General features: G+C 33.6%; 2 protein-coding genes across 10 annotated transcripts; one reads left to right on the top strand and one right to left on the bottom strand.

Annotated features, from left to right (window-relative positions):
• Nucleotides 1–46: 46 nt before the first annotated feature.
• On the bottom strand, nt 47–7,408 carry woc (zinc finger protein without children). 4 transcript variants are annotated; one of them, XM_085482905.1, is made up of 12 exons: nt 7,068–7,408; nt 4,022–6,624; nt 3,569–3,922; nt 2,664–3,496; nt 2,326–2,549; nt 1,938–2,173; nt 1,650–1,836; nt 1,434–1,559; nt 1,233–1,354; nt 958–1,105; nt 773–872; nt 47–675 (listed from the first exon to the last, which is right to left on the bottom strand). In XM_085482905.1, exons 2-12 carry the CDS (start codon nt 6,593–6,595, stop codon nt 501–503), a joined length of 5,079 nt encoding a protein of 1,692 aa, XP_085339031.1. In that variant the 5' UTR covers nt 6,596–6,624; nt 7,068–7,408; the 3' UTR covers nt 47–500. The 4 variants fall into 4 exon arrangements, with proteins under 4 accessions (XP_085339031.1, XP_029160888.2, XP_085339033.1 ...); XM_029305055.2 differs by having other exon boundaries at nt 773–869; XM_085482907.1 differs by having other exon boundaries at nt 2,326–2,501.
• Nucleotides 7,409–8,161: 753 nt separating this feature from the next.
• Nucleotides 8,162–24,264, top strand: LOC114932680 (putative E3 ubiquitin-protein ligase makorin-1). Of its 6 annotated transcripts, none has more exons than XM_085482769.1 (7): nt 8,162–8,909; nt 9,229–9,504; nt 10,052–10,382; nt 10,802–11,124; nt 11,203–11,362; nt 19,602–19,747; nt 21,191–24,264. In XM_085482769.1, the coding sequence occupies exons 1-7, from the start codon at nt 8,875–8,877 to the stop codon at nt 21,279–21,281; spliced, it is 1,362 nt and encodes a 453-aa protein (XP_085338895.1). In that variant the 5' UTR covers nt 8,162–8,874; the 3' UTR covers nt 21,282–24,264. The 6 variants fall into 6 exon arrangements, 5 of the variants coding, with proteins under 5 accessions (XP_085338895.1, XP_085338894.1, XP_029160833.2 ...); XR_014924686.1 differs by lacking the exons at nt 19,602–19,747; nt 21,191–24,264 and adding exons at nt 11,578–13,882; nt 14,031–16,930 and having other exon boundaries at nt 8,182–8,909; XM_085482768.1 differs by lacking the exon at nt 19,602–19,747 and having other exon boundaries at nt 8,178–8,909; nt 21,191–21,268.
• The last annotated feature ends 56 nt before the right edge of the window (nt 24,265–24,320 follow it).

Raw genomic sequence — 24,320 nt, 5'->3', positions numbered from 1 at the left:
TAGCTATTGATAAAATGATAAAAATAAACATATTTGTAACCTTACATACTTTATGTAGCTAATACATTTTTTTATTGCGAAGTAAAAAATATACAATAGAAACTGGAAAACTCGTTTAATTATTAATTTCTGTATAATCATCTGTATTCTATCTTTATCATCGTCATGCTTTTTAACACTTTAAAGTCATATATTGATCCGCATGCTTGTGTTTCAGTAGGCAAAATTAAAACATATTATTATAGACTAGTGTTTTTCTAGAAAATTTATTGCTAAAAACCAAGCACACAGACCTCATATCTGTAATCTTTCTGTCAAGTGGTACTAACCCTCAGAAGTTTCTTTATGGTTAAACAAACAATATAGCATAAAAACATTGTAGATCTAGAATTAAGTTCAAATTTTCAGATGGCAGTCAAAGTATTAAATAGCTAATTGTGTATTTTTTGCATATTTGAATCACTGTTTAACAATATAAGAGATCAATATAATATATGAAATTAACTTGTTAGTAAAGCTACATTAATTTCTTTAACCATTTTAATACGATATAACATTTTGATGAGGTGTTCCTTTGCAAGGGGCGACGTCGAATACCATACTGGACTATCTGGTACGCAACTGCGTTCTGGTAATAGATAGAAGACATCATTTCGTGTTTTAACGCTTTCAGGACTGAAATATTTCAAGAAATACATATAATATATTATTAAAATCAATGTATTAAATTAAGTAAAATTTTATTTTGTTTATTCTTGATATTCAAACGTACCATTTCGATAAATAAAATTCATACAGCTTAACAGGACATCTCAATGGATTTTCTTCATTTTCCTGTTGCTCATATACCTTCTTTTTTCTTGAATTAGCTTCTTTAAAAAAGTCATAATAAATAAATTAATGTATTGCTATCAATAAACAATTTTTATTACTAATAGAAAAAAAAATGAAACTAACCAAGAGCTGATTGCGGCGGGTAAAATCTAAGAAGAACATTCCTTGAACCAGGAACCTTGCCTGCCATTGCTGTAGGTTGAGCAGCTGGGTTACGTTTCCAATGTTTCATAATATGAGAAAAGGAAAGTTGCATATGTTCTTCCACTGTCTGAAAAAGAAATTTACAAAAATTTAAAGAAATTATTTATTAACACTATAACAATATTGTGATAACTAGTTTTATCGAAATTTATAATAATAATAATAATTTTTATTAGCTATCTTACTAGACTTACCACAAGATTAAAATGTTTAGTATTAAAAAACATAAGTGTGCTTAATAAGACGTGTGGAGAATGGGCACCTAATTGCTTGCATTCCCATAAGTGTTCTTCCTCCACTCTAGTCACTATATATTCTGTAAAATAAAGGTTACAGCATTAGTAAAGATAAAATAAAAATAAGAAATTTATAATGCAACGAATAACAAAACATACGTGCTTCGTTGTATAATGCAGAGAATTTTTTCGCTATTTCATTTAAACAGTCTGTAAATTTCTCATAATATGAGTCCGTGAATATATTGTCAATCCTGTTATTTTCAAACAGGTACTGCTGTATTCCTAAAACAAGTTTATGAAAGAAATGTTTCAGACTAAAACAAAAGCTATCAAGTACAAATATACTATAAAATAGTAGAACATTTTTTTTACCTAGGCAAAGATAATATATTGTATCGGGAGCATATTCTGCACCGTTCGGCTTTCTTACTTCCTTCACGAAAAGACATAAAGAATAATTTAACTCATCCGCAGTAAGTTGTAAAAGATCTGTCTTGAACAACTTTATTTTCCTCATTGGTGTAATCTGTTTTTCTAATTCGGCATTCTTTCCAATTACCTATAATTAAACAATTATTTATATCATATATGTATATAATCTTTCACATCCTGCTAAATTGTATATATAAAATAACTGTATACATAAAAAAAATTACCAACCCATTGTCTCCATGCGTTTACACCAAATGTATATTTTAGTGCCATATTTGCATCAGGTTTTTCTATTGGTTCCATAATGCGTGGCTGCGGAGGTGGTTGTGGTTCCGGTGGTGGCATTAACGGCATGTCATTTGTAGCAGAAACGCGTCTCATTCGTTTGCTCTGCGTTGATCGCGGTTTGTATGGCATCACACGTTTCCTTCCTCTAGAGGCGGCCATTAATCGTTCCGATTGCACTGCATAAAAATAAAAATTATTAAAACTAATTCTCAGTTCATCTTTAGGAAAACTGATCATATCGATCTGTTCTATAGTTGATAATAATAGGTAACAATAGACATAGTTATTAAAATGTACATATATGTTGTCGGAATGATATACTGCATACCATCGTTGTCCATAGTGTTTTCCGGTTGTGGCGGTGCTTGCGTAGCTGTAATCGTATTCGGCGTCAAGGCAGCTTCCAGATCGACTGCTGGTTCGTCTAATTCTCCTGTTGCCATTTTTAATGCCATTTGCAGCATGTCATCCCCAAACGCGTTATTGGAATCAACCGCTTCCGGACTGAAACCATCACTATGTAAATTGTCTTGCTCAGCTGTGTCACCTTCCCTAAACAAAAATATGTGCTTTTGGTGTATGAGACAAACAGAATACAACATTTATAGTGCACAATTTCATTTTCTCAAATACTTGTTTAAGTCAATATAAAAAAATGCATCTTACCTATCGTCTACCGAATCCAAATCGCTGTCATTAGCCTTCTTTTCAGTAGCTACCATCTCTGCCATCATAAGAAGCTCGGCTTCATACGGATCGGCTGGTATCTTCTCTTGTATCTTCTTGATATCTTTCATAATTCCCTTCGCGCTGTTTCTCGTAGTAGGTATGAATAAAGGAACGGGAATAGGCAGTGGAAAAGGCATTGGAACTGGAAAGGGCATACTATACATATGCATCGGAAACGGAACATAAATTGGTACTGGTATAGGTACGAGCACTTGTTGAACTTTCTCTTCCTTCGTCTGCGTCCACTTTGTGCAAGGGTGAGGACGTACGGAAACCCCTTTCGTATGCACTAAAGGTTTGCACTGAGTCGTCTTATTCTGAACCTTCACTGGAGTAGGTGGCCTAGTAATAACTTGCTGATTGTAGACAATTTGGGCCGATTGATTCGATATCGCGCTCGTAGGCATGATATTTTGTTGCGAGTTCGGGCTTGCTTGTCCATTTCCTATCGAGGCTAAGCTGGTCACCGAGGAGATGACTGGCATGGTCTTTTTATTTTGTATGTCACTGGGCTTTTGAGCGGTTTGACTTGCGCTTTTCTGCGATAACGTGGTCCTTTTGGGTACACCCGTAGGTACAGGCGTAGGATCGTCGCTTGAAGGTATAGTTATGGGGGATTTAGTATACTGCGCTTGGAAATTCATGACACAATTATACGAACAAAAATTACGTATTGTTGCATCTGACATTGTGAGATGATAATGTGCTAAGGAATACTCTTTACAAAAATCACAGTTAATTCGTTTCGCAGATACTGCATTAATGGAAACCTGCAACAAAAAATAAGTTATATTTTGCACATTATTAAATATATTAGTATACATAACACAAACACAATATACCTGATATAATGTCAAACAATTTAAGCTGCACATCATCAGAATCTGTCCTGTTTTTAATTCCTTTTTAATCATATCAAAGTTATACTTCTTTACTTTGCACCAATTGCATGGAACTATCTTTCTATTTGTTATGATAAATATATTTAAGCATGTCTTATTACAAAATGTATGGGGCTCATTGTCGTAAAATACGATGAAATGTTGCTTATTTGGTAATTCAAAAAATTTCTTGCAAGTAGAGCACTGCTCAGGATTAACTTGTTTTACAAAATTAAATGCTGCAAAACAGGGTTCACTACATATAGCTACTGGAGTGCTATTATATATCTGAACTTCACAGTGTACAAGTTTTTCCTATAAAAAAGAAAAAAATTTCATTATATTTAAAAATTATTTATTTTTTAATATATTTAAAGTATTTGAAAATCTAAAAAAACTACTATCTATACACACCTCTTGACAGACACTACATGGCTTTTTCTCTGTGGTTGGAGGTTCTGAAGAATTCAACTTTGAATATTTCTCCATACAATCCTGGGTACAAAAGTCTTTAAATTGTCCTTTCTCTCCGACTGGCGCGAGAAATCCGTCTGTGCTAAAGCTTATGTCCTTCTGACAGTAACTACATACTTTTAAACCTTTTTTAAATTCCTCCAAACATGTTGAACAGCAAAATTGTCTCACGTCGCATCCAAATCTCACACAATATTTGCCTAAACTTACTGCTTGAACTGTACCATTACAATTCTTGCAATAACTTCCATATTTTCTTTGAAACTTTCCCAAACATTCCTCATTACAAAATTCCATGGTTTCCCAAGAAAGATTTCGTTCGTCATTCGCTTCTATAATTAATAAACAAGATGCACAACGTTTCTCTCGTTTGGAGCTAGCTCTTTGGTGTGGTATGTCTACTGTTTTATTATTAGCTGCTTTAAACAATGCTTTACATGTTTTTGAGCATACATGATAATTTTCTTTACCAATCTTTACCCGAATTTTACATGCTCTTTCTTCACCACATTGCTTACATATCTCTTTAGTAGTAATCTCTTCTACTTCTGAGCTCTTTGACTCATCATCAATATTAATAATGTCTGTTGTTGCAGTTTGTACTTCTACTATTGGTTCTTTTTGAATAGCCACTGTATTATCTTCTTTACTATTTTTATTTTTCGTAATTGCTGATTTAGGTTCACTCTTGTCAGCATCTTGCTCAAGTTCAGAATTAGATTTGCTACTTTTTTGTATTGTTTCATCTTTCTTATCTTTTTCAAGTGCAGATTTATTTTGCTCTTTATCAGTTTTTACACCTGATTTATTAGGTATTATTACTTTCATACTATCTGGGATAATACATAATTCGTCATCTTGTCCTGGTAATACATCAGTTTGTTCCTCATCTGTTTCCATGGGTGTAATTTCTTCAATAGTTTTTTTGGTCTGCTCAACTTGCTTATCTGATAATTTTGTAGATGATGTATTTTCTGTTTCAGATATATTTGTATCTGGGAGGTCAGTATCCATTGCTGTACTTTCAAGAGAATCAATAGTGATTGGTACATTATTTGATTCTTCAGCAATATTGTCCATAGCTTTAGTATTAGTATCTTTTCCATCATTTGATGTGCAATCAACATTAAGTTTATCATTATTAGAATCATTGTTTCTAGCATTTACTGCATCCTGTAAATTATCACCTTGTTCATATAAATTTTTAAAACTAATCTCATCGTCGACTAGCAGGCTATCAGTTTCCACTGGTTCAACATTTTCAGAAGTAAGATTATCACCGCCAAATGGATCTTCTGCATCTATAGATTGACCTTCAATTTGCGAATCATCATGCTTATCATGAGAAAATTGTATAAACTCTGTATTTTCAGGTTCAATGTTTTTCTCAGACAAATCTTTATCAAGATTTTCTAAATTACTGTCTGAAGATTCTGACTCCACTTTTTTTGACAGATCAACATCCTTTTGAGATATTTGCAGATCATCTACATTAACACTAGATTCATCTGGAATATCACAATCTTCAGATTCAGGTTTGTCTTTAAATGTTTCCAAATTGTTTATGACTTTGTCACTAGAAAATTTTGCACAGTTATTTTCTGATATATTGCATGAATCTTCAAGATTTAATGACTGTTCTGTGTTAGATTTTGCTGTCAAATTGAATGCACTTAGCTCTGTTGTTTCCTTGTCTACATTAGCTGATGCACTTTCTTTGCAAAAATTTTCAACTACATTACTTTCTTCAATTGTTACAATCTCAGTATTTTTTTCAGATGATAGCACCTCAATTCCTATGCTATTATCTTTTTCAATGGTTGTTTGTAAATATGTAGCAGAATCATCTATTGCATCTTTTTCAGAAATAATTGTAGTTGTTCCTTTATTTATTTCACTTTGCACTTCTGCAGCATCTTCTTCAGTTACATTTGATGGAGTTGTATCTTTTTCAGAAGCAATTATAATTGCTTCTTTATTTGTTTCATTTTGCACTTCTGCAGTATCTTCTTTAGTTACATTTGATGGAGTTGCATCTTTTTCAGAAGTAATTGTAATTGCTTCTTTATTCGATTTATTACATACTTCTGCGGTATCTTCTTCAGTTACATTTGACAAAGTTGCATCTTTTTCAGGAGTAATTGTAGTTGCTTCTCTATCCGATTCATTACATACTTTTACAGTATCTTCTTCAGTTACATTTGACGGAGTTGCATCTCTTTCAGAAATAATTGTAGTTGCTTCTTTATTCGATTCATTATGCGCTTCTGCAGTATTTTCATCAGCTATATTTGATGCAGTTACTTCTTTTTCAGAAATAATTGTAGTTGCCTCTTTTGTTTCACCATGCACTTCTGCAGTATCTTCATCGAATGATGATTTATCAGATCCTTTATCTTCTTCCTTCTCGATACAGCTTTTAGTATTATCATTATCATTTTCAGAGTTATTCTTAGTTTCTGATTGAGTTTCATCAATTTTATCCACGGATACTGAACTGCCTTCAGAGTCCATTTTTATTTATTAGTTCACCTCTTGTGTACCTGAAAATATAACACAATAAACGTTAATAATAAAAAATACATCTTTTTGTTACTTATTGCATATAAAAAGGCATTTCTTCACATTAGTTCATATTTAAACTTAAAATAAAAAATTGGCAATTCAATAAATAACAAAAAATACAAATATTGCAACTATTACTAAAAATCTAAAAAAACTTGCAAAATTCGCATATGATAATATTCTGTGTCAAAGAAACATATTAAAATACAAACATTTATGGCAGATTTTTGATTTTTTTTTTACCTACAATAAAAATAAGATGGATCGAGAGGGGAGAAAAGCCTCGATGCAACAAAGTTATTTTTGAGCGCAAAATGACGTGCGAGAAGTATTTCGCACATGAGCAAATTATAATGATCTCAAGCATCGTAACATCTAGGTTATGAAAAGGACCCATTCGGCATCGCCATGTTTTCTCTACCTGTTAATCAGTCGTTGAAACGTCGAGTTTAAACATCAACGAGACGAAGGATTGAAAATACGCTGCCATGTATAGACGAATCGGATAACGTACGTTCGTTCGAGGAAAAAAACATACGCTGCTCGCGGAAATTGCGGCGGACGCGACGTCGATGACTCGCGCGATTTCGTTCGAAACTGAGCGACGCGATTATCGAAGTCGGACGACGCGCGGACGAGAGCCGGTTTTCGTTGCGTCCTTTCGTGGAACGTTTCTCATTCGGAATAATTGAATTCGACAAACCACGCGAAAATCGCGACGCGAATTTTACGCTACTAATTAATTTTTTTAAATTCGTTTGCGAACCTCCAATACGCTTGTAAAAAAAAAGATAGACGCTATATAATATAAAAGATATAAGATGTGCGGCAACTTAAAGGTTTGTTTAGATGTGATATATTGCCTCGAAATATTTAACATATATCTTGTAATATTAATTTTATATCAAATTTTGATTTCGAGAGAGAAATAAATTTTTGTAACGCATTACTATGATACGATTAATTTCTTTTTTTTTATATCGCATATGACAAATGTAATTTAAAAGAAAAAAACTGCGCTCGCGTGGAAGAAGTGTTGCCACCAGCTTCCGATTTTAGTGACAGTATTTTTTTTAGCTCTATATTTGGGACACATTCAAAAATTCTACTCGTAGGTAGAATAGTTCAATCCACCAATCAGAAACGAGGACAAAAAATCCAAAATTTCTATTCGACCCTACGAGTACGATTTCCGAACGCACCTTCGCATTAAATAAAATATGAATTTTAGCAAAGAAATCTCCGTGGACATTATATATTATTTTTCAGATCAATATCTTTGCGCTCTATTTCTTTGTAAATCTCGGAATTTTGTTTCTTAATAGCGAATGAATTTGTCCAGCTTTTGTCTGTGAAATATAATATTCAATTAGTACATATCGACAAACGAAGCAACTCGGTCGAGTTCAATGACCTCTGTTAATATAAAAGTACCGATGAATATTCGCGCGCATCTGACGTTTGACAGTCAGTTTTTTTAGAATCGCGAAAGTGCGTTAGAAATCTCATGATTAACAAAAATACGGAAAATATTTCATCTACTCTCAAAGAAACAATAATAATGTACACCGATCTTGGGAAAATAGCGCTGTCGCGCATCGCAAAAATTCGACAAAAATATTACAGAAGCCCGCGTTCTCTCCGCGGTTAATAAACCGGATTATTTACATTGTGTGGAAGATCAAGAACGGAAAAAAAAATCTTGCGGTGGAGAAAGATGGAGCGACGCACAAGTGGAGATCGGAAAAGGAAACAAATTTAAAAGGACGACCTTGAGATTCGATAGAACCAGATATACGTCATATCGTGAGAAGGACAGAAAACAGGAAGCAGCGTGTTCGGCGAGAGAGATTCGCGTGTGTTGCACGTAGCGAGTGCGAAGAGAGAGAGAGAGAGAGAGGGATAGAGCAAGTAAGAAGCGGACGCGCGCGCGCGCGCACGTGAACTCGTGCTCGTGTATGACATATACATCGCGCATCTCCTCGAGGTGTCTTGATCGCACCCGCAGGGTGTATGTGTGTATTTTTTTCGCGGTGTCACGTCACGTTTTTCAGTTGGAGAAGTTGCCCCGGTGATTTTCGGTGAAAAGCCGGAACGATCCACTTGGAGAGTGTAGTGTATTCTCTTCTCTCGACGACAAACGTTCTCGCATCGACTCGTCATCGTCCGAGGGAACGACGCGTCGTCGATCATCATTGCGACCGTTACGACGGAGGAGGAGCGAGAAAATGGCCGACAATTGGACGCAGAGTGTTGTTTGCCGGTAAGAAGCTGCGCTAGACGTTACGCGTCTCAAATCCTGGGAGCCCCACGCGGATGACGTTACCCTGTTCGTGATCGAGCTTCGCGGATAGAGAGATGCAGAGGTTAGCTGTCCGAGCAACACCGCGGACCCCTGACAATGCTCGACGGATGAATACAATAATATAAATATTGACGTTTCGCGAATATGTTAATTTGTATATTATGAAACGGTACGAATCTCTTAACGACTTTAAACACGACGCGAGCGTTTCTCTTTTCGTCCATAATTCCTTTCCTTCTATTTCTCATGTGACTAAATTGCATTTCTCGTTTTTCAGATACTTCAAAAATGGTGCTTGTCGCGAGGGAAACAACTGTCGATATCGACATGTACAAGCGACTAGGAACGACACAAATGTCAACGAGACAATGACAATTCCGAGTAACAGCCTTGCCTGCAATGTTGCTTGTCGCTTCTTCAAACATGGCTTATGTAAATTTGGCAATCATTGCCGCTTTCGCCATAATTCAGGTACTGCGGATAGCGATGTTGTGCAAACTAATGCGATAGAAAATTCTGCCTCGGGTCATACAGCAAACTCTTCGAAAAATAAGTAAGTTTGACACATTCAACGTCAAACATATCTTAGACTGACTGACTAAAAAGTCAGTCATTAGTAAACAAATCAATATTTATATTTATTAACATTGAAAAGATGATTATGTATAAATCTCTTCGATATAAAATGAATTTCTATTCATATCGTTGGGATTCTTTTGTATCGGAGAGATTTATATCTAATCATTTTTTCAATTTTAATAAATATAAATATTAATTTGTTTACTAATGTACTTTGATACACTTTTCTATTATTATTAAACATAATTACAATTTTACAAATTAATTGCATATTAACACATCATTGTATCACGGTTACCGATGACCTATGAGGCGTAAATAAAAAGTTTAATGTAGATCACTGGTGACTCATGATGGTGAATGTGCTATTTGCATATTATGCTGCATTAATTTGTGATAGCCCTTGTAAAAATTATAATACATTTGTTACAATATGTACATTAACAATGTATAATATTTGATTATAATCGCATTACATTTTTTTTCCATTTTACTAGATAGTATTTGCTTATTTGTTGTAGACAAACTGATAAACGTACTGCTGAAGATTGGGTAAAAGCACCTGAGTTTATACCTACAGCTGTATCTCCAGTTGCTGGATCATCTTCTACAGATGGAACATCTGCTTCGGGAACATCAACGAGTACATCAAAGCCAGTTTCGTATGCTCAAGCTGTTAATCCATCTGGTCAAGCTTCGAATCCCTCTTTAGAACCTTTGTGTCCATATGCAGAAGCAACTGGAATCTGTAGAAATACAAATTGCACATATCTTCACGGTGATATTTGCGAGTTCTGCAGCCGCTGCGCCCTTCACCCACACAATGAAGAATTAAGGAAGAAACATACAAATGTAAGCTCAAATTATTACTTTGCATATTAAATTTAAATTAAGTTATTTTTTATCTATTAAATTTCTATTTTTCTTTCGAGCCTTTAACTTAATATTTCTTAATGAAATTGAGATACATAAAATGAGATTTATAATAGTTAAAAATTTTCTTATTTACTTATTTAATTGTTAGAGATTTTCTTATTTACATTTTCCAATTCTATTTACAAAAAAGGAATTAGATTGTTTTTATTTTTTGCTTTGCTGACAGTGCTATTTTATTTGTCCCTTAGAAAGTCAAATTTTAACAAAAAGAATTTTATTGCTATTGTTAAGTGTTTGAGAAAACAATACTTTATGAATTATTCTCTTTATATATTAAATATTTTTAATTAGAATTCTAAATGGATTAAAAAATTATGGTTTGATAATTATCACAGGCATGTGTGAAACAGCACGAAGTAGATATGGAATTATCTTTTGCTATCCAACGCAGCAAAGAGAAATCTTGTGGCGTTTGTTTCGAAACAATAATGGAGGAGTCGTCGCGAGAACAAAGGTTCGGTATATTGCCGAATTGCAATCATTGTTTCTGTTTAACTTGCATCAGAAAGTGGCGTCAAGCAAAACAGTTCGACAATAAAATTATAAGGGCATGCCCGGAATGTCGTATTCCCTCGGACTTTGTTTGTCCTAGTATGTACTGGGTGGACACAAAAGAAGAGAAGGAAAAATTAATAAGGGATTATAAAGGCGCTTTGAGGTGAGTTTTAGAAATGTTATAATCGATCATAATTTGCCTCTATTTCAGTTCTCTAACATTTTGTTATATTTTTTATAGTACCAAAGATTGCAAGTACTTTAACAAGGGTCGCGGCAAGTGTCCGTTTGGTAATAAATGTTTCTATCTTCACGCACTTCCCGATGGGACTAAAAAAGACGTGGGCCCACCTGTTCGACAGAGGCGCAATACTGCTGATGCTGATATCGACATCTTGCATGTAAGTGTTACTTTCTTATTATTTGCAAAAATATATTTATTATTGATTCTCTTTGTCGCATTTAAAAATGTCGACAAATACGTTTTTGTCACGGGATAGCAAGCGATATAATATTTTCTCTGAATAAAAAATATGATCGAGCTACATCCTCATATACTTTATATTGCATTCTGATATAAGTAGAACGTGACGATACGGCTTTGCACTATTTGCAGCAACTGATCTTATGGGATTTCCTCGATGAAAGGGACGATCGTTGGATGTATCTCGATTTAGAAGATATCCCTTTCTTCTCAGATTCCGACGATTCCGATTGGTCCGATTATGAGTTGTCGTTCGATTAAGCAAGCAAAACTATTCGATCGACGCGAAACTGCCTTGATATCGCTGTTGTCATTGCTACTCTGTTGCTACGTCGATGCACACTTCCTTTACTATTTACGCGCGGCTTTAGCAACTAAGAAAATATTAAATAATTAGCAAATAATTTGAATAATTAATTCGAAGACGTTCTAGTGCTACGTAGAAGAAAAAAGAGAAAATAAGAAAAAATGTGCGCACTTTCCTAAAATGATAATTTATATATAATATTAGAAATGTGTAGTCGTGCAATTTAAATAATTGGGATATTTCTTTTATTTTATATTAGATAATTTCTATCAATTTTATTTCTATTTAAATCAAAAGTGATGGTAACAGTTATTAAATGTTATTAAAATCTAATATCTGTAATAGAAAAAGTAAAATAATAGTTTAATAATTATTACCTTTAATTGTTTTAAATGTAGAAATAATTTCTTTTAGAAATTATCTGTAAAAAAAAAAATAAAAAAAACATCTCGATTATTTTAATGGCGATTTTACATTTGTCTAAATAATTACGAGATCAACAATTTCGCGGTGCATAGTCAGAAATAAAAAAAAATATAAAAGGGAAACAACATAGAGTGATATACAAGTGAAGATTTCGCTGGATATTCACTTTGGAATCATGTTCTTTGTGTGTCTTGACCAATGCTCTATTAACTGATTATTCTAGCAACTAAATTATTAATTCAGTGGTCCAAATTTCATCAATGAATAGTCTGTATATCAGTGATGTCCTTCTTCTCATAGAGTAATGTTGCTTTTTTTTCTATACTCGCGCGCGCGCGATACTAACTATTATTGTTAAAATATTCCATGCATGATCTGGAACACGTTGAATACACATTAAATCGAATTATAGAATAAGCGAATCAATAAATAACCGGAATTTTAGTGATTGTTCTCATGTCGAATGTCCTCATATAAAAAATTGCCTGCTTTTGTTTAGTAAGATATATGATCAGAAGTATACGTGAGATCAGGTGTGTCTCAAAATAGTTGCAAATTAGTTTAATTCTAGTTTCTTTTCAATTAAGGCTTCTCTTCGGTTAATGTGAGTTAGATTAGATTAGATTTACTCTGTTGTAATTTCAATAAACATTCGTCATTTATAATGATGCTAGATTATAATATGTACTTAATCAATATATAAAAACAGTTGAAAACGTGCTAATTGAATTTAAACAATATTTTGAAAAATGCAAATTTATCGTATATATCCATTTTACTGGATTTTATTTCAATTTGTAACATAAATATCCATGTATAGGGCATGATTCTTGTGATTGCAATATAATTTCGCGTTTAAAATAAAGGATAAATTCTATCGTATAGATATAATTCTGGTATAATTGATTGTATCAACCAAATGTGCATTACATTCAAATAAAATAAATAATAAACTTTTTTCATAAGCGGATAACTATTACGAAGTAATATTGCAGTTACAGAACATTCTATTTAATTATTACTCGTCGAAGGCTCGCAGCACTACTACTATTCGTATGTAAAATAGAAAAACTAGACAACGATTTATTACTTGTGTGTGATCAGTGTGCATTGTTAGTTCAATTTATCAATAGTTCATATCGAAGGTACGATCTACAAGAATCGTCCTACCTCTTGCTATGGCTCCGCGAATCTTTAATACATTTCTTTAAATTATTACAATTGTATAGCGTTATACTCGTGAATACTAGATATTCCTCTAAGACCTCCGAGAGCAAGTGTGCAAAGTGAATGTGACATATGTGTGGAATGCGAGCGCATTAATATGCGATATATTTGTGTGCGTGTATGCGAATGAAAGTAAGTACGAAAATATAAAAATATTTGCGAGAAAGAGACGGGCTACCGTTAGCAAATAAATAACAAATGTAATAAAAGAGATCGCTTTTCGTGGAGTATGTATTTGTAGATTCAAGGTTTAAGGAGACAATTAGGGAAATACGTACGACGGAGTTGGACCCACGACATAGAGCCATACTGGGAGAGAATATCAACGTCGCGCGATTGTTTTTACATTTTATCAATTTATTAATACTAGCAACACATGTTTCGACAGCCGTTATCTCAATATATAGAACCATGATAATTGCGCTTTGAAGGAATTATAGATTTCTCTTGCGTGAAATGGCTAAAACTGTCGAAATGGTATGTACGAAAAAAATACACATAAAATACGATATTCATGTTTTTAGCATTGAATATATTTTTTGAGATATCTTTTTTTTATAATTTTGTGTTATACGATCTATCGGCAATATGTTTATGACAAATAATATCGTGTTGTTCTAAACAGTTCCTGCTCGCTCTTACAACCCGATTCATATATCATTCTAAGGAGAAGTGACCAGTTTTTACAGCAGAGAGCCAGTACTGCCTTTCAAAAGCTATGTGATTATAGAGTAATATATATCGTTCATCATATAAAAGTTTGTTTCTTAATCCGCCTCAATAAACCGTTTTATCGAATCGAATTTTCGCTAAGCTGAATATCGTTTACATTTTCCATAGAAAATTCTATGCTGTTAATTTTATCGACAATTGTTAGTATAAAACGCTTATATTGTTATTCGTAATGTTTATATAGAGCTTTCTATGAGATACGCTGTGCGTTTTAAGCGACTATTTTTGGAGCTACTTTCTTCAAATAATCATCAACTCCCCGATGTGAAGAAAATAAAAATATATAAATGCTTTGAGCAACTTCGGATTGTGATAGATAGTGGAATTTACATCATTAAGTTGAATCTTCTGTTTTATGATGATTTTGAGAAGGAAAAAAAAAATTCTTCATGATGCTTTGTTATCGGTACGTTCAGTATCACATGTATTATAGGCAAAAAGTTAAATTTACTGCGTTGATTATTGTACGAATTTACTCTCGTCGTTACTATTTTTATCTCTTTCAACCGTACTATCATTTACTGCATTGTCATGTTCTAAATGCGTGCGACGCAGAAGGAGATATGTAAAGTTAGGAATTGATGTTTATAAAATCATTCAATGCAGTTCACTTTAACTTTGACGATACGGAGTTAACTTTGGAGTTTACTCTTCCTTTCTCTCTCTCGCATAGTATATAACAAGTTTAAAGTCAATATTCTATTACGTGTGATTTTTGTTGTAATAACTCGAAGACTATAAAGAAGATTGAATTATTGTTTCTGAACGAGATAGTGAATGATAAGACGATATTCTTAATATTTCAATCTCATTCTCAGGATGGTTTTAAGCTAATTTAGAAATCGTAGAATTTATAAAACAGCCGCGTGCGTTATATGTTTCTGCGTACAGAATTCAATTGCCAAAATTTTCTCGCAAGAGTTTGCATTAATGCCATTTAATCATACTAAATGTACCTGCATTGAATACTGTATTGCGTACCGATGAGTATTATTTTTTCCTCTCAACAAACTGAATATGCTTTACAAATTGCGATTTTATTCATATAAAATTATATAAATGAGATTGTGAATATCTCGAATAATTCTTTCTCTCTCTTTTTCTTAGCTTATAGTGTATGGTTTTCTTTAGGATACTATTGTGTCGAATATATTATTTTATTTTTATTTTATTTTCAAGTATATTATATATATTTATTTTTATTGTGTATATTAAATGAATGTTTTGTCGTGTGTTGAAAATGCTCTCGAAGAGTTTTTTGCGAAATTAAAGTTGTAACATATATAAGTTTTAGAGTAATTTTTGTTCTTATTTTTTCAAAAATTTCTGTAATTACTTAATTCTTATATTTTTGTAATTTATCATGTCGCAAATCTGCTTATATTACAATAAAGGCTCCGTAAAACGGATGTATTATTGAAATTGAAATGTTTATTTGCTAAGTAAAGCTCTACCATGAGAAAGTAAAATTGATGCGGAAAACATTTTTGTGTCACAACTTGTCTCTTACGTCTTCGATAGATTATTACGAATGTTTTTTAAACAATAAAATATATATAGATTAAGAAAATTGTATTTTCACTACATGAAGCACAAATTGCGAACAAATGTATCCGCATTATCTATTATTTCTTTTTTATATAAAAAAAATTGCAAGTTGATTATATCAATAAGAAATAGCATAAGAGTTCTTTTCTTTTTTCCCTTTTTTCTTTTTCTTCTTAATTTTTCTTATTTTTATCGATAAATAGAATTGTATGAAATTGTCGCGTATGTCGCGTATGTCGCGTTTACTTTTGCATCGTATCTCGACGCGTTGCAGGTAAAATATACTTATAGTCCAAATGTGTTCAGTAGTTTTTCGATAATATTTAATTAAAAAGTGCATATTTGCCGAAATTTATTTCGAAATGTTAAGCATTAAGCTTAATAAGATGCAAGCTTAATAAGATTAAGAATAAACTACATAATCAGTATTGTTGCACTTATAAAAAGCAACAAAACTCTGTCACAGCGGATTGTAAATGACAAATGTGTCTTTCATATAATACGCTTGCTCATGATAGATGTAAAACTGATTGTTTCTTATATCGGGAATACTATAAATTCGACGAAGGAGATATAATGAGGTATTAATTGAGCAATTTGCATACACATAATGCATTAGAAGATATGCAGCACGTTTTTCATGTGTAGGAAAGTACACGAAAAACATGATTAATAAAAAAAAAACACTTTTTATTATTGATAAAAAAAGAACGCAAGAAATATTTTTTCGTTGCACAGTCTACTTGAGATATTTATATCGCCGATTTAACATTTAAACTCTTCCCTTTCTCTTATCGAGGGTCCGCCGTCAGTTTCGCGTCCCTTCACTTTTAATAAAATAGAAGATCATTATTATTATTAAGAAAATCTATATAATATTGTTAGAAATGACATACAATTCGTTTGTCTCGTGCGCAAATTGGATCGATCTCTGGTGTGTTTTTCGATACTTCTTTCACTGTGACTCAATATAAATCGTCCAATTATCAGCAACTGTAATGTTGTTATATCGTCGTTGTATGATTAATGAGCTTGTCTGGTTATTGTATAAATAAGAGAGGAATTATAATCATTACCCCGTTTGTTTTAAACGGTAGAAAAAGAAATCAATAGTCATCAGTGGATATGTATATTCATAGAGTCTGGTGGTGAGGAGATAAAGCGATCCTATCTTTAATTTCGTTTTTTACGATGATATATTTTTGTTATTGGATATGTAGATTAATAAAATTCCGAATACACTAAGTATGGAAGAAGACAACCTTTCTCTATTGTCCTTTTAATTCCTCAGCCATTTTACAGTTTGTGAACAAACTTTTCGAAAAATTACTTTTATGCATATTATAAATGTGTGCCTTTATTTTTTTTTAATATTTATTCTTTCTACAATTAGGTATGCTGATTCTAATAAAATATGTTTACTTTCTTGTAGGCAGAGGTAGACCAAGTTTTTCTGCGAAGAAAATATTTTATTATAGATTTGGTTCTCTCTCTCTCTCTCTCTCTCTCTCTCTCTCTCTCTCGCAAATTAATTAGAAACTAATATTCTATAATATCAAGAAAATACATGAGCTTATATTTTTGTTATATTATTAAAAAAATCTTACTTCAAAAAATATTGAAAATTGAATATAATTAATGCTTTTTCGCTTTATTGCACATTGTATCTTGCACTAATATGATTATTTAGCGATTTTTTTTTATTTTATCAACAAATATGGACTTGTGTATCGGAGCATTTAGTTTAAAATATCACAGATGGCGACTATGGTCTAATTTATTTATAATTTTACGCACATTGGTGTTTTAATTATTTATCAGATTATTTACATATCGAAATATGATGATTCTGTTTGCAAGCATTGTAAAATGTATACTTGAAAAATGGAAAATATGTATATGCGTTTAAAAATTAAGACAGCACATTGTGAAGTAATATAAAAAATAATTTTGTTAAATATAAATAAAATATCGCAGTTTGTACAATAGAATATACATCTATGTATATATAAATATATATATATATATATATATATATGTGTGTATATATACATAACGATAAAAATAATACAAGATATGTAAAGCGGATATAACAAACATGAAGAGATGTTTCTCGCAGCAAAATGAAAAGTTTAAAATGCGTGAATACTTTCTCTTATTTAATATTTGCAATATTTTGTATTATATGTTTTCTATGTGCTGCGTAAGCAATTTTAAAATATTTAACGCATAAATATTTTTCATTCACTAGTGAATAATGCTTAACGAGTAAACACGGTAAAGCAAAACATATTTTTTCTATTTATTTTATTATTAAAATATAAGAATTTCTTTATTAAAATATAAATTCTTTTTACTATCGTGATTTTAATTAGCCAGAATAAATCACTAATAAATTTTAATGCTAAAAAATATTGCTTAATTGCAAAATTGTAATTTTGCACGCACGCGACAAACACACTCATACACTGAAGTAATTTTTTAAAATAAGTTACTTTATCATTTAAAAAAATTTTAGTTAAATATCATATACAAGATATATGACCGGGCTTTCAATATATGTTCCATTCAGTATTTTTACATTCTTTTTATTCAATAGCACATGGGAGATCGGATTATTTGTTACACTCATATATATATATATATTTTTTTTTTTGAATGTGCACACAGCTAAATTGGAGATATATTTGCTTATAATTTTTAAATATCCTTATTAAAAGGAAAAAAATCTAAAAAATTGTCCGCAGCTTCGGTAAGATATACTCGAATCCCGTGCCCTAATAAAAAGTTAGAAACTCACTTTATTTTCGTATTTTGAATAGAAAACCGGGGGAAAAGTCACGATTGACGGGGACAATACGGGTTAGGCAACGAGGTGCATTTTTGCGGAACACCTGGAATCGGATTTGTCCAATTGACGGAATTTCGTGGAGTTGCGGCACACGGTGCAGCAACAATGTTTACGTCGCTCGATTGTGCGAGACGGCGCGACTTTGTCGTGTCCGGGATACGGGCTTGGTCAAGCTCTCGCGGATTCGCGACGGTTAACTAGAACAGGAAGTTAATCCCGACGAGCACGGCGAATTAGCATATAAATTCGCCGAAATATACATATATAGGTCCAGTGATATATATACGCGGATATCGCGGGGATCGCTTTGAGTCGCAAGAACGCGCGTGTCTCCTCTTTGCGGTTTTGATTCATTGTGTCCTCTTTGTGTGCCTCGATGTTTGCACGAATATTTGGACAAGGCGTATCAACGACACGTTTACATTATACGGTTACATATTTCTACGAAATATATCTCTGTCTGATCTCTCTAATTGTCGCCGCGCGGACGCAAACATTTTACATTCAGATTGCGCGGCATTGTATGCGCATGCAATCAGGAAATGCAGTTAAAACTCGCAGTTCTCATAAAATAAAAAATTGCCAATTGCGTTTATTCGATCGGAGAACACTTTTTGTATGAAAAAGCTCCCATAGACTAGTTCACAATAAAACCCTGTTTTGAGATATTGTAAAGTTATCGTTGAATTATATTTCATTTTACATATCCCTTTAGAGATTTTCCGAGATTTCAATTAAATTCGAAGCAAATACAATAAAAAGTATTGCTAACGACAGTTGTACCATATTATACAATATTGTACAATTAAATTGCGATTGATCCAAATCGTTTAAATTACTGAAATGTAATGTATTTATTGAAATCTGATAAATCTATTGAAATCTATACAACAGACGGTAGAACTGAACCAATTCAAAATCGAATATACAGCTCAAATCTCATTGTTGCGCTTATCTGCGGTATTGTTCGTCATGTACGTGCACACACATTTTATATTAAAAAAAAAAAGAACATTGCGCATTAATATCACTCATCTCAATTTAGCGTTCGAAATGTCGTTGCAGCGCGTGTTATGGCTCTTGATGTTCTGGACGGTGGTTGTTCTGGAGTTCTTGCGATACGTGTGGATTCGCACGACCGGATTATTTATCTACGGTTCCCAAGAACGACGTGCGACGACGACGGTCGACGAACCTAATTACGAGCGAAGGTAGGTTCGCGGGTTAAACTAGAAGTCTAATTAAATGGTCGCCCGTGTGTGTTTACGCTACTTTCAGAAACCGTGGACGGTGGTGGAAAAAAAAAAACACCAGGAAAAAAAACGCGTGACATGCACCGACATTACGGAAGGTGTTTGCTCGGATTCGCGCTCATACGAAATGCGTTTTGAAGGTATAAGCTGGTAGCTTAAAGCGCGGTAAAATGTGCGGTGGTTAAATTTACCGTGAAAACAGGGTATCAACGAGAGTAACGAACGTAGAGAAAGGCACTGCACTGTCTTTACACCGTTCCCAAAACCATGTTTCTTTCGTGGGTGCGTTAGAGAGAATTGCAGGGTGATTAGTCTCTTAAAAGTAAACTTATAGTTGTAAGCTTGTATAAGCTAAGTATATAAGCTTGATCCTTTAACTTTGTGTAAAATTATACTTTTATGCTGCATTTTTGTTGCACGAGCATATAAAGTTATTGAAATTATAATTTTTCCATATCGTGTAAAGTTTCTTCTCTTTCTCGTCCAACGAGAGTCTAATCTCTCGGGCCGGCTTAAATTAATTCGAATTTAATCTGAATAAATTATACGTTTAATTCACGATCGTTTAAAATATTTAAGAGCACGGAATGTTTATTTCTTTCTCTCGGTAGAAGATCGTGAGCTCGAATTTCTCTGTAAAAATGCGGGAAGTAAATTCGGACAGTAGTGGGTTAATGGGAAAAATCTCAGAATCCGGACGTAAAGAAAACCTGGATGGGGAGAGGGATATTATAGGTCGAATAGAGCCAAGTAGAAAGAGGAAAGAGAAAAGGAAAACAGCAGGCAGGGAATATAAAATCGGTTTCTCTGTCGAATCTATCCAGGATTTCTAAATTGCCTCTGTTTGTTTCGCAAGCAAAGAAGCGCTGTCGTGCATCAAAATGGTCGATCGGCACATCGATGTCTAATATATCGAGGAATCCTCTCTCTTTCTCTCGGGTTGATCGTGACCCATCGACTCGATGTTGATTCACCGCGTTTGCGAACTGAAAGCTCTTTCGGCCGATCGACGGGAAAGATAAAAAAGGAGTAGGATAAAGGATATTAGCGATAAAGACTTGAAATAGAGCATTTGTGCTAATGAACGTTATCCCATTCATCTGTGAGATCTGCGTGAGAGATGAAATTATATCTAATATATTTTAAAACTATTATGATTATATAATCTAACATTTGATAAATTATATTTTTTTATTTTATTACTTTACGTTTCAGAAATATTTTTCGTTATTCTATATGTAGCAATATAGGAGAAATATAATATAATCGTACAAACATGTATTTTAATCGAGATATATAGGCTTTTAATTTGATCAATTGTTTTTATTTGTTATCGAGAATATTATCGAGATTGCCGTATTTATTGAGACATATGTGTGATTATAATCTTTTTCTATATAGTTTCAGATCAATGGCAGATACATTGGGTAACAGGCCACGTGCACGTTTAAATGTCAATGTGTATCACTTTCGCGGTATCTCGTCGTCATAAAATTGCCTCCAGGACATGCTCTTCTTTTTCTTAATTGAAAAAACTTTTACTTTCTGCTATCGTCAATAACGATGACGAATGACGAATCTCGGAAATATCGAGAAGAAATGATGTGCGATCAGATACACATATATTGATACGATCGCATATCGTTGTGCATGAGTGTCGATATATAATAAACGATAATACGTAAATATTTGCAATGACATACGAATCGCAATCGAACGAGACGACATTACGCCATTACATCGTCGCAAACATCAGTTAGCGTCGAGACGCGATCGAAATCGCTCCGTATATTTTTCGTAATTTCACCGGGAATAGAGTGATGCGGCTAGAAAGCGCGGAAGGATCGATCGCGAAATTACGGTATCGCCGGATTATCGTAAGCTAGTCGCAATGTTATTCTAATGTTTGTAACAATATTTGAAAAAAAATCTCCGTCGCGAACGATGCGATGCAAAGTACAGAGCTGTCTATTTTGCATCACATCCCGCGACATTGAGTAAATAAATTCTAATAAATATATTGTTTCGATCATGCGTCTCTCAACAGCGAAATTTAAATAAATAAATTGCGAGTTCGAAACTGGATGCGCATTCTTTCCGCAGTTGTCTTCATCAATTTTTTTTCGATATCATTTTAATATGAAAAATTGAATGAGAGCGCGCTTACAGGGCGCGCTAAGTGCAGCCAACCGAATTCGCTAAAAGATTCCGGATCGCAATCGAACGATAACTTCAGTATCGATATAATCGCCATTTTGCGCCGCGAGTCATTAGCGTCAAGACGTAGGCGAAATCGCTCCGCGTATTTCGTCGATGACGAGTGACCTGCGGGTGAAAGCGAATGTCGTAGTAGGGTCGTCGATTGTGATCACCCCCGGATTATCGTAAGTTAGTCACATATCTTTGATATTTGTAGTAATATTTGAAAAATCTCCGTGAAAACGATGCGATGCGGAGTGCAGTCGGAATACTGTCTTCGCATTACATCGCGCATGGTAAGAAATTCGAATAAATATACACGCGTCTCACATGGAAAGCGAATTCTGAATAAATCAACGGCGAATTCGCGTTTGGATCGCGCATCAGGTGCGTGTCGAGAGCGCGTCTTTTCTCAATTTTCAATATATAAATCGCGAAAAACTCCGAGGGCGAGCGCGCGCCAAAAACCAAGTGCAGCCAACCTTATTCGCCCAAAGATTTTCCGCGTGAAGATGGCAAAGCGTCACCCGCACACGTCATGCGTTACGTCACGCGCCGACCGCAATCGCTCGAGACTTCACGCAATAGCCATTTTCACGCCGCGAGTCGTTGGCGTCGAGATGCTACTTGTTAAAATCGCTCCGCACATCTCGTATTTTTCGTCATTTTAAACAGCGACTTGGAATGGTGAATATGTCGACGGGGTCGATTGCGATATCGCGCGTACGCCAGATTATCGTGAGTAATCTTATCACTCTCAATTTTTTAACAATACTTGAAAATCATCTCTGTGAAACGATATGATGCGGAGTTAGAATACTGTCTTTGCATTACATCGTGCCGCAAGGTAACAAATTCTAACAAATATACATTGTTTCGATATGCGTCTCATACGAAAACGAATTCTACATAAATAAACGGCGAATTCGCACATCAGGTGTGCATCCCAAGCGCGCCCTTTTCTCAATTTTCATTATAAATCGCGAAAAATTGTGAAGAAACGACAAAGAAAAGTGTAGCCAACCGAATTCGCCGAAATATTTTCCGCGCGAAGATGGCAAAGCGTCGCACTTGACCGCGTTCGATCGAAACAGCAATCGATATATCGATAGCAATCGAGCGAGGCTTCACGTGACCAGTCGCCATTTATGTGCCGCGAGATCCCCGAGTCGAGTTGCAACTTGTTCATCGCTCCCGCGTATTTCTCGTATTTCTTGTGATTTTAAGTAGTGACACGAAATAGTGATTGTGTCGAGATCGATTGCGATGCTCTGCGCGTATGTCAGATTATCGTGAGTACTTGTATCATTCTCAATTTTGTAACAATGTTCGAAAATTCTGTCGAAAAAAAAACAACGATGCAGAGAACGATAAAAGTAAATGTGGCGACTCGTCGCATGTATATCGCGATTGAACGATATTTCACGCGGCAGTCGCTAGATCGCACCATTAGTGAGGTTAGCGAGGTTAGCGAGAGCGTGATCGAGATCATCTTTGGAATGTTTTTCGGATCATTTTACCTCGAGTAGCGCGGACGAAGACAAATTTTGTCGAGCGTAATATCGCATGTCATTCATATCATTATATACAATTAGTCACGTGTGCTTCTCAATATTTAATGGCAGTGTTAAAATATTTCCGATCCGCGGGTGAAGACACTGCAATAGGTTAACTCGTCTAATAATTTTTTGACAATCATTTTTTTAGTATTGTTAAAACAAACGTTCGTAGCAAGTATTCTTTCTGTTATTTATCATATTTATAAATGACAAAATCTAACAACAATCTAATCAATCATTAGATCTAACAACGATCTAATCTATATAAATGATAGGAAAAGGATATAATTAGTATAAAATATTTTTAGCTGCGACATACGAAAGGATTTCTTTCCTTAAAATTACAGAGTAGAACAAACAAAATAAAGTCGTAATATTCTTGATAATAATGTTCAGATATATGTATGTATGTTTAGATATGTTTCTTTGAACGATGCGCAATCGCATGATTACGAATATTATTTTGATTTATTATTTTTATATTGATTACTATAAAATATTTTAATTAGATACTATAAGATGATATGAATTACATTGAAAAGTTTCTATTGATTATTAATTTCGTGTACTACTTGTCATTTAAGTACTTATCACTTGTTCGTTTATTTCAAATGTGACTTGTTTTTACGACAAATGCCTTAATACTTATTGTACGTGCACGATGTTTAATATCAAAAGTTAATATAATATAATATAACGCTTATTATATACATTAAATATAGTTATCTGGTCAATCTTTGATTTTTCTTTCTCTCCTTGTATATGTATAACGA

The sequence above is a fragment of the Nylanderia fulva genome, unplaced genomic scaffold (assembly GCF_048542155.1).
Source record: "Nylanderia fulva isolate GAGA-0341 unplaced genomic scaffold, ASM4854215v1 Scaffold22, whole genome shotgun sequence".
Taxonomy (NCBI): domain Eukaryota; kingdom Metazoa; phylum Arthropoda; class Insecta; order Hymenoptera; family Formicidae; genus Nylanderia; species Nylanderia fulva.
This window is presented reverse-complemented; position numbering and strand designations above follow the sequence as displayed.

Excerpts from the sequence above, each read along its gene's own strand:
- woc (XM_085482905.1), bottom strand. The coding sequence starts at position 6,595 with ATGGACTCTGAAGGCAGTTCAGTATCCGTGGATAAAATTGATGAAACT. Across the intron at positions 3,923-4,021 it reads CATGTAGTGTCTGTCAAGAG|GAAAAACTTGTACACTGTGA; the intron begins GTGTGTATAGAT and ends TCTTTTTTATAG. Across the intron at positions 873-957 it reads CCCGCCGCAATCAGCTCTTG|AAGCTAATTCAAGAAAAAAG; the intron begins GTTAGTTTCATT and ends ACTTTTTTAAAG.
- LOC114932680 (XM_085482769.1), top strand. The coding sequence starts at position 8,875 with ATGGCCGACAATTGGACGCAGAGTGTTGTTTGCCG. Across the intron at positions 8,910-9,228 it reads ACGCAGAGTGTTGTTTGCCG|ATACTTCAAAAATGGTGCTT; the intron begins GTAAGAAGCTGC and ends CTCGTTTTTCAG. Across the intron at positions 10,383-10,801 it reads TAAGGAAGAAACATACAAAT|GCATGTGTGAAACAGCACGA; the intron begins GTAAGCTCAAAT and ends TAATTATCACAG.